Source organism: Diadema antillarum, unplaced genomic scaffold (genome assembly GCF_040938485.1).
Source record: "Diadema antillarum isolate AM-2024a unplaced genomic scaffold, OU_Dant_1.0 seq00000003_RagTag, whole genome shotgun sequence".
NCBI classification, from domain to species: Eukaryota; Metazoa; Echinodermata; class Echinoidea; order Diadematoida; family Diadematidae; genus Diadema; species Diadema antillarum.
In genome coordinates, this window is record NW_027271125.1 from 827,627 (window position 1) to 841,513 (window position 13,887).

Here is a 13,887-nt window from a genome sequence, read left to right on the forward strand (position 1 = left end):
TTGGATATCTCAGCCATTTTAAAACCAATTTTTATCAAATAAACGTTGGATTCCTCATAGAATTACGTGCTCTTTCATATTTGATTTTCATAAGAGGTTTCTCCTTATCTCACTTATTAATATTGTAAACCTGAATCCCCACCTCAACCAGTACTGTACAGTCCCTTTAAAGGCAGTGAATCTTGAAGATGTCCTTGAATAAAAAGAGGTAACTTTTCATTTAATCCTTTCAATATAGCTTCTATTATCACGGTTCATTGATTCCATGCCCCATAGGGCGTCCGAGGTGTGAGTTAAGGCCGTGTACACGTGTGACAGTCAATTTCTCTTTGACAGCTCAAGACGAGAATTTGCGACTGAGGGGCACCATACCACAAGCTCAAAAAAGATCCGCCCACCCTACCGTGGAGCTTGTAATATTTGCTCGATGACAAGACCAGTGATGGTTTGAGGGGGTTAAGCTGCGTGAATACATGAAGTGGGAATGCTCTGGAACGAAGCCAGCTTTATAGCCGGCCGGCTCGGGATGGTGGGTTTATTAGCGGACGCGTCTGGCGAGCAAAGTCACTTCAACCCTGTCACATTCAAGGAATAGTTATCCGGAACAATACACCGCTGCACTTGGGAAAGGTATGTTCACATTAACATGCTGTGTGGTGCTATACAGCATTTATTTTTGTACAGTAGAACTTTTCTCTCTCCGTCACGGTCCGTAGCGCTATGTCTCTTCCTATAAGGCTCAAAACGAAGCGAATTATGTTTGAAGTTTAATTTCTTCCCTTTTCTGCGTTTTACAAACTTGAAAAGAATGTGCTTGTATATGTTAAAGTTATTTCTATAGTTTAAGGTTGTTACTGAACAAGGAGGTATCATTACTGACACCTCCTTGGTTTAGAATTTATGGTGATCATCGAAATGTATAGTAATTAATTATGCATAGGCCTACAGTGCATTTACGGTGTATGGATCAAGGCATAATCACTGTATATGCCTGATTTTCTTCTCTGTTTTCTTTACCATTAATTTTTCTCTCTATCAATCTATCTTTGCTTTACCATCTTTTCTGCTGATCCACTTCTGTTGGTCTCCTGTCTATCTCCACCCAACTTCTCTATCGATATTTTCCTCTCCCACTACCCCCTTCTCTATACCCCGGTTTCCCGACCCACCTATATACCCTTACCCCCTTCCCCTCCTGTTTACTCCATCGCTACTTTCACTCACTTCATTCCTTCTCCCCATCCTTCTCTTTCTCTTAAGATTCCCTCAGTTGGATTGCACTCCCTTTGAAAAAAGACCAGCGCGATGTCGCAGCCGAAGGCTATCGGGATCGACCTGGGCACCACCTACTCCTGTGTAGGGGTCTTCCAGAACGGACGCGTGGAGATCATCGCCAACGACCAGGGCAACCGCACGACGCCGAGCTACGTTGCCTTCACCGACACCGAGCGACTGATTGGTGATGCGGCGAAGAACCAGGTTGCCATGTGAGTATTGTGGAATAATAATTTTGTCCATATATTCTCACTCTAGTAATTCTAATCTAAATTTCCTGAGCTATTATACATTTTAATTAAAGGCGTGGTATCGTTTTGGTTGAGAGTATGTGAGTATTCAGGTTTTAACTTTTTGGGAGATGATTAGAAACCATTTTTGAAATATTAAAGAGTATACAATTCTGAGAGGTATTCAAAGTTTATTTGATAAAATCGGCCTTGAAATGGCTGAGATATTCAAAGACAAAGTAAAACAAAGTGATCTTATCAAAAGGTGTGTCCAACCTTTTATTAGGACCTTTTTTTTTTTGCACATGCACAGAACACAACAACGTTGTACACGACGAACGCTATATTAAGAAGTATATTATGGATAGGGATATTGCTGTCAAAAATACACAGAACACATTTTTTTTTCGCCTCCGCAATCGTGTGCTCACAGCGTTATTAACCCAAGGGGCTTGGGGGGGGGGGGGATTGTAAAGGCATCGATGTTCAAATATTGATACATTGTATTACAGTAGTTCATGCTGGTATCTTCGGCACTGTCGTGTCAGACATGTACATGCAACATTTTATCGCTGAAATGAAACGCAAAACGGCAGCAACAGATGTACTTCAGCTGATCCATAAGGACAAACGGGTTTATGCAGAGTCAAGGGGAAAAAACAGAATAAGATTTAGAAAGTGAAAAGAAAAGTATCAGTTTAATGTATTTTGTTTTGCTCTGTTTTGGTCTGCTTGATGATAATGAAGGCCGATTTAAACAAACCAACAAACATACATATATACATAAAACATTATTCTATCTGTTATTTTAACTAACCAAAACCCTCTTAAAAAACGTCGTGTTAGCACGTTCAAACCCTTCACATAAAAAAACCAAAACAACAACATGCAAACATCAAAGCCTTTTAACGAATAGAAGCCAACACGTAGGCCGTGCAGCCGTCTCATCCACATTCCGTCTGCCGTGGGTGCCCTAAAAGAAAACACTGGTTAATGTTTAGGCGGAAAGAGATTGACATTCCCCGCGTGCCAATATTCATATTTCATGGGCAACCTTCAAGCCTACGAGAAATAAAACAGAGCGCACATGTTGCCCGGCTCGCTTGAACTTCGCTTGGGCTATTTTTGGATACCTCTGATGATGACTGGGATGGCGGGGGTGGGGAGGGGCTTAAAGAAGAAAGGCATGAAGAGAAGAAGGAGGAGGGTGAATATAGAACGGTTGTGTTTTTCCTCTCTCCTCAGTCATTCCCACTAAAAAAACATTCCTCCGTTCTCGACCAGTGATCGTGGCGATGAAAGCGCCCGAAGAATGTGCATTTGACATTGAATGCCGTCGAGAGAAGCATAAGTAGTACCGTAAATGTTTCATGCTGCGAGTGTTTCTGGCTTTTCTGTATATATACTGGACTGGTATAGTATACGAATAATTTATGAGTTGTGAGTGCATAGGGCACGAATATCGCACGAGGCGCGAGATAAGCCACTGGTCTATTCAACAAGGCGCGTAGCGCCGCGTTGAATAGACCAGTGGCGAATCTCGCGCCGAGTGCGGTATTACGTGCCCAAATGCACGAACAAAATCATAAATTATTCGTTTTATACAACACCTTGTCCACAATCACAGTACTAAATTAGTGACCGCTAACTCAGGAAGGCCCAAAAATAAATGTAACAATTAGGCCGAGAATTGTAAACCACCCTGTGTACTGCTTTCAAACACTCGTCGTGATTCGACCACACAGTCACAGGAATCACAAACTCCGCAGGGTCTATACCCATTCTACGCTAACGTTAGATCGAGTTAGGCCTGACTGTTTAGCCGATCTGAGATGTCGGTAGATCTAGTAGTAGGTCTAGACTTTGTCTATTTCCGAAAATGATTTTGTATAAAAACACAGAAAAATAATCAAATTACGGTTTCTCAACTTGAAATGAAGTCTTGATTTTGGGATCACTGTGGTCCACGTAGCAGATCAGAGTCAAAACTAAAAACACAGCAGTAGGTAGGCCGCAATACATGCAACTAGCTAGGTAAAGTAGCTGCGCGTACACGTTAACGTTGCAGTACTCCGCCGCGCCTGGTCTGTGAGACTTACCGGCAGCGCAGCGCAGCCGGCCAGCACGTAGTTTGCTGGCGCTTTGCTGCTCGCTGTGAGCCACAGAACTCTGTGAGCGGCCATGCATTAGTAGCCCCCCACGAAGCCGTGCTATAGTACCTTCGAGCCGTGCAATAGGCCCATGCCAGGGGCCTATTGTATGGCTGTCACTCTCAATGAGTTTGGTAGGTATTTTCTATTGAATGTCATTCATTGTGACATGTTCTTGGCCAATCACAATTCGACATCATTCTGAGGTGTTGTATAATGCCCTGTAATGTGCTTGAAGAATGTAGAGTGCTGTTCTCATAGTATTAGCACTAGTAGCTCCATGGTCGTATAGCGGGCAGCTGTGTTTTGTTAATTATCAAGGGCAATTTTGAATTCAGTGATGTTTTGTTATTTATCATCAGTAATAGGAGATGATACGTTTAACTGTATACGTCAAATTAGGGATAGTCAAATCCTCTATAAAGAAATGAGGTTAGCAGCGCACCCCCTCTCAAATGCATACTGTGAACTGGCAATGGCTAGTATACTCTCCCGTTGAGGGCGTTGTCTCGTGTGCAAGATCAGAACGGTTCTGTGCAAGATAACGACCGAAGGTGTTAGACAATCTACAACCGCATTTTAACGATGTGCAGATGAGGAGGGGGCAGTTGGGGATGATATACAACATCACAATAACAACGGTGAAAAATTGCGCACACAGACAAAGACTCCATGAACATAACAAAACTACACATACTTAACTCGGGGTACCCTAGTCGCAAAGTGACAATAATCACCTCCTTTTTTGGTTCGTGAAAATAGGCAAGTTTTATGCAAAAAGCATAACAGAGTTTAAAGGTATTGTTTACCATGGGAGCAGTGATGAAAAATGTTCGAGTCATCACATTTGATACATAATGTGTAGGTTAGTTCTAAGTTGATGATATGTGAATAATCTTTTCTTTCAAATTCATGATATTCTTCCGTCGAGATGTTTTCATTGCAACTGATTGACAAATTGCCCTACATCGACGTAAATAAGCACTGAATTGATCAGTGTTTTAGTAGTAGCCATGATAAAAAACCATGGCCGTGCATACTCGAGCAGGATTCGAACCAACGACCTCCTGATCACCGCAAGTACCCGCTGCATGCTATAAGGATTAGAACCAACACTTGCTGTCGGGCGAAAGCTCGGTGGTCTAGTGGAGATGACGCCTGTGCGGTGATCAGGAGGTCGTAGGTTCGAATCCTGCTCGAGTATGTACGCCCATGATTTTTTTATCATGGCTACTACTAAAACACTGATCAATTCAGTGCTTATTTACGTCGATGTAAGGCAATTTGTCAATCAGTTGCAATGAAAACATCTCGACGGAAGAATATGAATCTGAATAACAAAGCAGTACCCGCTGCATGCTATAAGGATTAGAACCAACACTTGCTGTCGGGCGAAAGCTCGGTGGTCTAGTGGAGATGACGCCTGTTCGGTGATCAGGAGGTCGTAGATTCGAATCCTGCTCGAGTATGTACGCCCATGATTTGTTATCATGGCTACTACTAAAACACTGATCAATTCAGTGCTTATTTACGTCGATGTAGGACAATTTGTCAATCAGTTGCAATCTTTTTTTATTCTTCGTGGTGCTGACAAAAAGAATCTGATTACAGAAATTTACGAGATTTTACGGTATTGTCAAAGTTTGCTGAATGAATGATCAGAAAAAAAAGAGAAAAAATACAACACAAATATTGTTGCGAATGAAGGGGTAATATTATCCAAAGATCTGTGCGCATGATATCGCTACGCCATTTAAACCTATACTGAAGTCCTGATCCTATAGCATAACAGAAGATGGGAAATAATGATAACATATTAACGATATTATACACGCACGTATTTATATTTATATGAGTATGAAATATCACATACAGCATGTATAATTACACTTAATTACGCCTTGTATAGAGAGTTCTATCCTTTGATTGAAGAGTTTCAACTTGTTTTTATTTCCTTTATTTTATTTTCAACAAGAATGAAAGACGAAGTTGTTGTGCAAGCTGCTTTTAGGTATTTATGATAATATAGTTTCACTAAGGTTCTCTCTAGCATTTTTGTTACCAAAATAAGAACAGAACATAATTATAACGATATCTTCTTTGTTTGTTACCTTTCGGCAATCACAGGAATCCGAAAAATACAGTATTTGACGCCAAGCGACTGATTGGTCGACGCTTTGACGACGGGCCGGTGCAATCTGACATGAAACACTGGCCCTTCACGGTGGTCAACCAGGGGGGCAAACCCATGGTCCAGGCTGAGTACATGGGAGAGGTCAAACGTTTTGCCCCGGAAGAGATTAGCTCGATGGTCCTCACCAAGATGAGGGAAACTGCAGAGGCCTATCTGGGCTATCGGATCAGCGACGCTGTCATTACGGTGCCGGCCTACTTCAACGACTCTCAGCGAACAGCTACTAAAGATGCTGGCAAGATTGCTGGTCTGAATGTCCTACGCATCATCAATGAACCAACGGCAGCCGCTCTTGCCTACGGTTTGGACAAGAAGCTCCGAGGAGAGCAGTACGTTCTCATATTCGATCTTGGAGGTGGCACGTTCGATGTGTCCATCTTGGCCATTGATGAAGGAATCTTCGAAGTTAAGTCGACGGCAGGAGATACTCACCTCGGAGGTGAGGACTTCGACAACCGCATGGTCAACCACCTCGTCGAAGAGTTTAAGCGGAAAAACAAGAAGGATATCCGTGGCAACGCTCGGGCTGTTAGGCGTCTACGCACCGCAGCAGAGCGCGCCAAACGCACACTGTCGAGCAGCACACAAGCAAGCATCGAGGTGGATTCTCTCTACGAAGGGATAGATTTCTACACCAGCATCACACGGGCTCGCTTCGAGGAGCTTTGCTCTGATCTTTTCAGGAAATGTCTGGAACCAGTCGAGCGCGCCATCGTCGACGCCAAACTGGACAAAACGAAGATCGATACCGTCGTCCTGGTCGGCGGCTCCACTCGGATCCCGAAGATTCAGAAGCTTCTGCAGGAGTTTTTGAATGGCAAGGATCTGAACAAATCTATCAATCCAGACGAAGCTGTTGCGTATGGTGCAGCGGTACAAGCCGCAATCTTGTCCGGTGACCAGAGCTCGGAAGTAAAGGACGTTCTATTAGTGGATGTTGCGCCATTGTCTCTAGGAATCGAAACAGCCGGAGGAGTCATGACAAAATTGATCGAGCGTAACTCACGCATCCCGACGAAGGCCCAGCAAACCTTTACTACTTACGCCGACAACCAGAGTGCCGTCAGCATCCAAGTGTACGAAGGAGAGCGCGCAATGACCAAGGACAACAACCTGCTGGGTAACTTCCAGCTGTCGGGCATACCGCCAGCACCGAGAGGTGTTCCCAAGATTGAAATCACATACGACATCGACGCCAATGGAATCCTGAACGTCACTGCGAAAGACGAGAGCACAGGTCGCACCAACCGCATCACGATTACCAACGACAAAGGTCGCCTGTCCAAGGCTGACATTGACAGGATGATCAACGACGCGGAGAAGTATAAGGCCGAGGACGACATGCAGCGAGCTCGAGTCGGGGCACGCAATCAACTCGAGAGCTACGCTTTCAGCATGAAGTCTACAATCAGCGACCCGGCCGTGGAGGGTAAACTATCGCCCGAGGACAAGCAGACAGTGGTGAATGCTGTGGACGGCACCATCCGCTGGCTGGACAGCAACAATCTTGCCGACAAGGAGGAGTTTGATTTCAAACTGGAGGAGCTGCAGAAGACGTGCTCCCCGATCATGGCCAAGTTGCATCGCGGAGGCGGCCAGGGTCAGCAGACGTCAGATGGCCCAAAGGTCGAGGAGGTTGATTAATGACCCTCTCATCGAATGAACTTTTTTTGAAACTGTTAGTGTAGATAAGCACAGTATAAGTATGACTTACCAAGGAGATAATGACATGGAACGTAGTCGCTAACAGGATATGTTAAAGATTCGTCTTATTTCATAATCAATATAAATTGTCTACGATGAGTTGGCCTCTTTCCACACAATATCAGGCAGTAAGGCCAATACGCATTTTCTGTCTGGTGTCACTGATTTCGTGCCTTTTATGATATGTTTCATTAGCATGATTTCAAAACCTGACACACCTGTGTATTTAAGAGAAATAATTTATGTGCATAATCATCAAAGCTACATCTTACAGAACACAACTCCGCTAAAAAAATATCGTCGTGTTTGATACAATGATGTTATTTGATGTGAATAGCGTGCGCTGCCTTTACGGTCAAACCAACAGTTCCAAGGAAGAAGTTAGAAGTAGTTGGTGGTATCTGTACACTTCCCGCACGTTTAATGACTAAGAGTTCACAACGTTCATTTGTCATTATCGAGGGCTACGTGGGTCAAACCACATGATATTATGTCTTCCAGAAATAAGTGCTCGAAGAGCTCGGCAGTCTCTAAAGATTATTTGTCATTTTGTTCTCGGTAGTAGGCCTCTGATTATAAAGGAGGCGTGCAGTCAGACCCTAAGGGCCTACATTAGGTTTAGCCCTAGGCAGACAAAATGTCTGTCGGGCGTAAGCCGCGTCGCATATTGAAACCAGAAGTTAAGGTACAATAATATCAAATCTCTTTGCGTTTGTAGGATTGTGTGACATTGTACAATGAAGTTCAAATTCTTATGCTTGTATTAAACTGTATGATTTAATCACTTTTCGTGCAGTCATTGACAACACATTGTTATGTTTTGTAATACCTACGGTTTGATCCAATCCAGAGCAACATCGATGGGCTTCTTTACATAATATAAAGCTCTGCGAACTTTTACCTATAATGATGAATATTTCCATGTTAAAGGGATGATATTGGTTGAGGTGATAATTCAGCTTTTAAATTTTTGCAAGATACAATGTACTTAGAAACCACTTTATGAAATGTTAAAATGCATACAATTCTGAGAGAAAGTCAAAGTTTATCTGGTAAAAATCGGTTTTGAAATGGCTGAGATATTCACACAAAAAAAAAAACAAAATAAAATAAGGCGATACTAATGAAAGGTTGGTCCCACCTTTTATTAGGACCGGTTTTTTGTTTTTTGTTTTTGTTTTTTTGACATCTCAGCCATTATACAAAGCCGATCTTCATCAAATAAACTTAAAATTCTTTAAACTTTAAATCTTAGAATGATATGCTCCTTCGTATTTCAGAAGAGGTTTCTCATTACTGTATCTTATCATCAAAAAACTTTGGAAACATTGAGCCTTGAACCCAACCGAAACTGTACCGTCCATTTAATGGCGCACGTCACGTGTTTATGTCGATGAAAACATGACTATAGAGCTTTGCATTATTGCGAGTGCATTGTCTTTGTCGGTGCGGTGTACAAAATGGTGACACGACATTTGCTCCTGCAACATTGTCTCGGTCTTATTTCCTCCAAGGATGTAGGGTTAAGGTTAGGTTTGTGATAGGGTTTTAGGTTTTAGTTTGATGTGAAGATTAGGATTAGGATTAAGGTTATATTTACTGGTAGAATTTACGTTTGGCTTAGCATGCAGCAATGGGAGCAATTGTCGCAGGAGTATGGAACCACAAATAATATGAAATTACCTCTATTGCGACAAAACCCCATACGGAGTTGGTGCAAGTAAAACAGGAAAAGGAAAGGTGTGTTTGCCAAAGCTTGACTGGAATGAGTATAAAACAATCCAATACTTATCTAAAAGAGAGAGAGGGAGAGGTACCTAGAGCATAAAGTGAGAGGAGATGGCGGGGGGGGGGGGAGTATTATAGGAGAGAGGGAGAGAGATGGAGTGTATGTGCGTGTGTGTGTGTTTGTGTGAGCGCGCTTGCGTGTGTGGGTGTGTGTGTGTGTACATGTGCGTACGTGGGGGGGGGGGGGGTTATACTCTGATGCGAGTGTTTTATTGGGATTCAGCGGTCGTTCCATCATTAAAAATCAATTCAAACCATCCATAATGTATTATTGACCTTTGGGTCGAATAAGGGGAAACCCAGTACGTGTTTTAAATCAAAATAGCCAAACGTTGATTATGTCAAGTTATCGTCAAGCCAAACCATGCACGACCACACACAAACACACACACATGCACAACATACATGTGACGTGATATCTTATTTGCCTCATTTTATTTTATTTTTTTTTATAAGGATAGCAATGATATAACTGTATGATCACGATGACAGTGTAGGATAAGGTGCTGCGTAGAAAAACTATAAAGGTGTGATTGTGATGAATCGTAGAAGTTCAAATAATAGATTGAAATGTTAAAGAGATATCAAATATGCCAGTAAGCATAAGAATTCTCTGTTTTGGTAGTGTTTATTTAATAGAGGTAGATGAAAAATCCACAAGACTGATTCAAATTTTGATGCACAAATTCTCGTGTTCATCAATGGTTTGTGATGTTATTGTATGAAAAGCCGGTTAAACGTTTAAAAGAAAACGTCGTCCACGTAGTTGCTTCAAGAGTGAAATTAGATCGAAAAGAATGATTTTCATATCATTTATATTTCGCATGAGAATTAATTACAGCATGCTGCTGAATCGAAACATTTTATGTGCAAGTACAATAAAAATGTATTTCCACAGGGCCCTACAAGAATAAGTGAGACAATATCAAAGTTCTACATGGACATCACCTTAAAAAAACAATATTTTTCTATCGTAGAGTTCCTTTCCAAAATGTGCTTAATTTTTCATGTAATTCCACTTTTTGACGGTAATATAGTATACTGTATGTCATGTAATGTAATGAAAATAAGTAGTCCCACATAACAGAGTAAACTCTTTAAAGTATTGAAATTCGCGTGAGAAAATGGAGGAATCAGCGAATGACAAATTGTGTTACATACTTTTCTTTTTTGTTCCAAAAGGTGCTAGATCTAGCTGGATTCAATCTGCTGCATTGACTGCGCTCTCACCTTGTCAGACATACTAGCTTTCGTAGCTGCTATGTGCTGTATCTTTCCAGACGACACAATGTACCTGATTATTAGCTGTGAAATATATAATTTGTTTATTCATATAAATTCTTTTGGGAGATGCTGGCAAGATTGCTGGTCTGAATGTCCTACGCATCATCAATGTGATCAGGGAATTTGGAGACAGGCGGACATTGTGTATATAGAGATAACAAATCATCCCAGAACAAAATAAACAAAGTGAAGGGAGATGATCACAAAAAAACAACAACCATTAGGTGAGTTGAGCATCACTGACCTTAAAATCTTTATTCCAAAAGTTGCTAAATCCACACAATCATCCCAACAAATCTCATTTCTTTTAAAAGCAGTGTATAGACACAGGCACAGTCCTTATATTTTCCTTTTTTGTTATCCCATTGTGTATTCTTATCAACATAAAGTAATTGCATAACCACGATTAGAAGGATGTGGATTTAGAATGAAAGCTTTTATCCTTACCATCAAAAGTTGATTTAGCAACTTTTGGAAAATAAACTTTTCATCTGTTTAAGATGGAGGGAAAAGACATAAATAAGGATACACTGTACCATGAAAAGCAATTTAGGGCCTACCATTAAAATGAAGCCAAATCTTTATACACACCGGTGCAATTTCTTTCGAATCACTACAGCAGTGCTGTATCGTTTGAGAATGCATGAACAATGAAGTTGTAAAGATTTACAGCCTCTCGCATAGACTTGTATTTGCAGCGTATCAACATTAAACAGTATTGTGATATAAATGAGTCAAAGTTTCTTCAAACAATCTCACAAAGGTCACAACCGTGTTGTTCGTGTTGTTTTTGTTTTGTAAGCCACTCATCATTCCTTTTCCTGATGGTTGTTCGATTGGAGTCCCAGTGCTTTAATTAACCAAAGTAGCACGTTTGGTTCAAATGAGTATACGCTGAGCCACACTTTAAACTCACGAAACAGCCACCTTTCGGCAAATTTCCAATTACTGTAATAACAAAATTAATCATTAGGCGAGAGTCCCAGTGCTTCAATTAATCAAGGGAACCCCTTTGGTTCATACGAATACACAGACGTGTATAATAAAGATAAAGACCTGATATATCCAACCACTAATTTGACAATTCCAATTACTGCAGTGACAAAATTGCAATGATCAAGTATTAATGCACTCCCGTTGTACGAGCATTGATCAATGTTTCAAAAATCGGTTGATTGGCGATATTTACTATACTCAATGGGTATTTCATTCATTTTCCTTTTCATGTAAGATATTTGCTCATAATGAGCTTTCATGCTTCACGTCATTTCACAATGTCATGAAGGGGCACATGGTCATGACACATGAAATTAATGATTCAAACCATTAATTTCATCAACCGAATCAGCTTGTTTACCGTTTGATATGTAGCCGGCAGGGATACACGTTTCCGTTTCATACATCAGCAGGTAATGAAATAAACTAGACTAACCTTCATGTGCAATGCACCTTTGGTAGCTATGACAATGGAATTGATTTAATCAGGAGATAAGAATGCCAAATAAATTCCGTCGCAGTATACAATCGGTGCACTGTATACCAGATGTTGTTGGTACACTGTAATAAGCATAGGAGGCAATCCGGGAGGGGGAGGGGGTCGACAGAATGTTGTTAGGATTGATATTCATATTTTTTATTTAGTCAACATTTGGATATACAATAGCTTCTGTATTAGTCGGACCTGTTCAAAAGTTAATGTGATAGAGATGAATTATCAAAGGTTCCCTGAAATACAAATTCATGTTGATTTGTGTTGATTTATGACACCCTCACATCACATTTGCGGTGAAACGAATATACAGAAACAGTCCATAATATATATATATATATATATATATATATATATATATATATAATATGTATATATATATATATGTATATATATATATATAAATGTATATATATATATATGTATATATATATATAAATGTATATATATATATATATATATATATATATATAAATGTATATATATATATATATATATATATATATATAATTGCTTGTCAGCTGAAGAAATCCGGTAGCGGAAGAGAAAGAAAAGATGAGCTGAAGACCTTTTGCTTTTGATTGTTTGTTTGTTTGTTAGTTTGTTTGTGTGGGGTTTTTTTTTTTGTTGCTTGTTTGCTCGTGAAACCCGGAAGTACCCCCCCCCCCTTCCCACTTTAGAAAACGTAGCACCGACAGTGGACATGGCGAGGGAACATGCAAGTTATTACTGGAATTTGATTTTATCCAACAAAATTTTATCAAACTGTTATTTAAAAAGATGAGTTAATCAGGCACTGTTGTCAAGAATAGAAAGCTACACGTAGCCTGGTCACTGCTGGTCTGTTAGTATGCAACTTTCTGCAGGAACAGAATTGCCTTGGTCACACACATGGATAAATCGATTTCTCCAGAAAAGAACGGATAGCAACGCAGCAAAATAACTCGTATATTGGTACGCATGCATGATGTATATGGATGGATGTTAAGTTCTTTATTATAAGCAGACACCTCAATAATCATCAGATCACTTAACTCTCCAGCACGAAGACTTTCTATAACATAGATTATTATATAGTCATTCATCATTAGCAGATATGGCGCGATCTCGATTAATATATTTCAAAATACGGTGGCTCTAAATTTGTTGGCAATGAGCTTCATTGGTGTATGATAGAAATGCAAATTAAAAATGCATGACTGAATACTGTAACATGTACACCTCGAAACTCCAATGCCGTAATACACAAGCAAATAATATTGTGAGGCCCATAAAACCTGCAAAAAACAATTCACCCAATGAGATTACACTGACCATATCGGATCCTCCCCTCTCCTTCGTGTTGAAAGCAATGGACCGGACTTATCCTTCGCAATTCATCGATTACGGTTATCCAATCTGCTTCAACGCTATCTCAAGCTTCATTTTTGAAGTGCCTTATGGACATTTTTCCAGATTTGAATCGGACAGAATAGTTTTCGGAGTTGTTAGAGTCTGAGTCTGGGCTTTTGTTTCGTATTCGAGTGACAATTTGATAACATAGGGATATCGTTCTATATTCTTTACTACCAGGAATGGAACAATGAAGGCAAAACGTGCACTGGAAATCAAAAAAGTAAGTAGGCCTACAAGTGTACTCGACGTGTGTTTTATTACCTATAGAATAATACAAGCAATTTTATTTATCTGCGTATGCCTGTGTAGGCCTATAGGAGAAAAGGCGAAAAGATGCATTGAAATTAAACCATGTGCCTGCATTTTCTTTGCGATTGA

The 13,887-nt window shown here is 40.4% G+C and overlaps 1 protein-coding gene across 1 annotated transcript; it reads left to right on the forward strand.

The window, feature by feature from the left end:
* Positions 1-1,289: 1,289 nt before the first annotated feature.
* LOC139724909 (heat shock 70 kDa protein IV-like) lies at positions 1,290-8,516 on the forward strand. Its single transcript, XM_071636032.1, has 2 exons — positions 1,290-1,487; positions 5,783-8,516. The coding sequence occupies exons 1-2, from the start codon at positions 1,306-1,308 to the stop codon at positions 7,491-7,493; spliced, it is 1,893 nt and encodes a 630-aa protein (XP_071492133.1). The 5' UTR covers positions 1,290-1,305; the 3' UTR covers positions 7,494-8,516.
* The last annotated feature ends 5,371 nt before the right edge of the window (positions 8,517-13,887 follow it).

Excerpts from the sequence above, each read along its gene's own strand:
- LOC139724909 (XM_071636032.1), top strand. The coding sequence starts at position 1,306 with ATGTCGCAGCCGAAGGCTATCGGGATCGACCTGGGCACCACCTACTCC. Across the intron at positions 1,488-5,782 it reads GCGAAGAACCAGGTTGCCAT|GAATCCGAAAAATACAGTAT; the intron begins GTGAGTATTGTG and ends CGGCAATCACAG.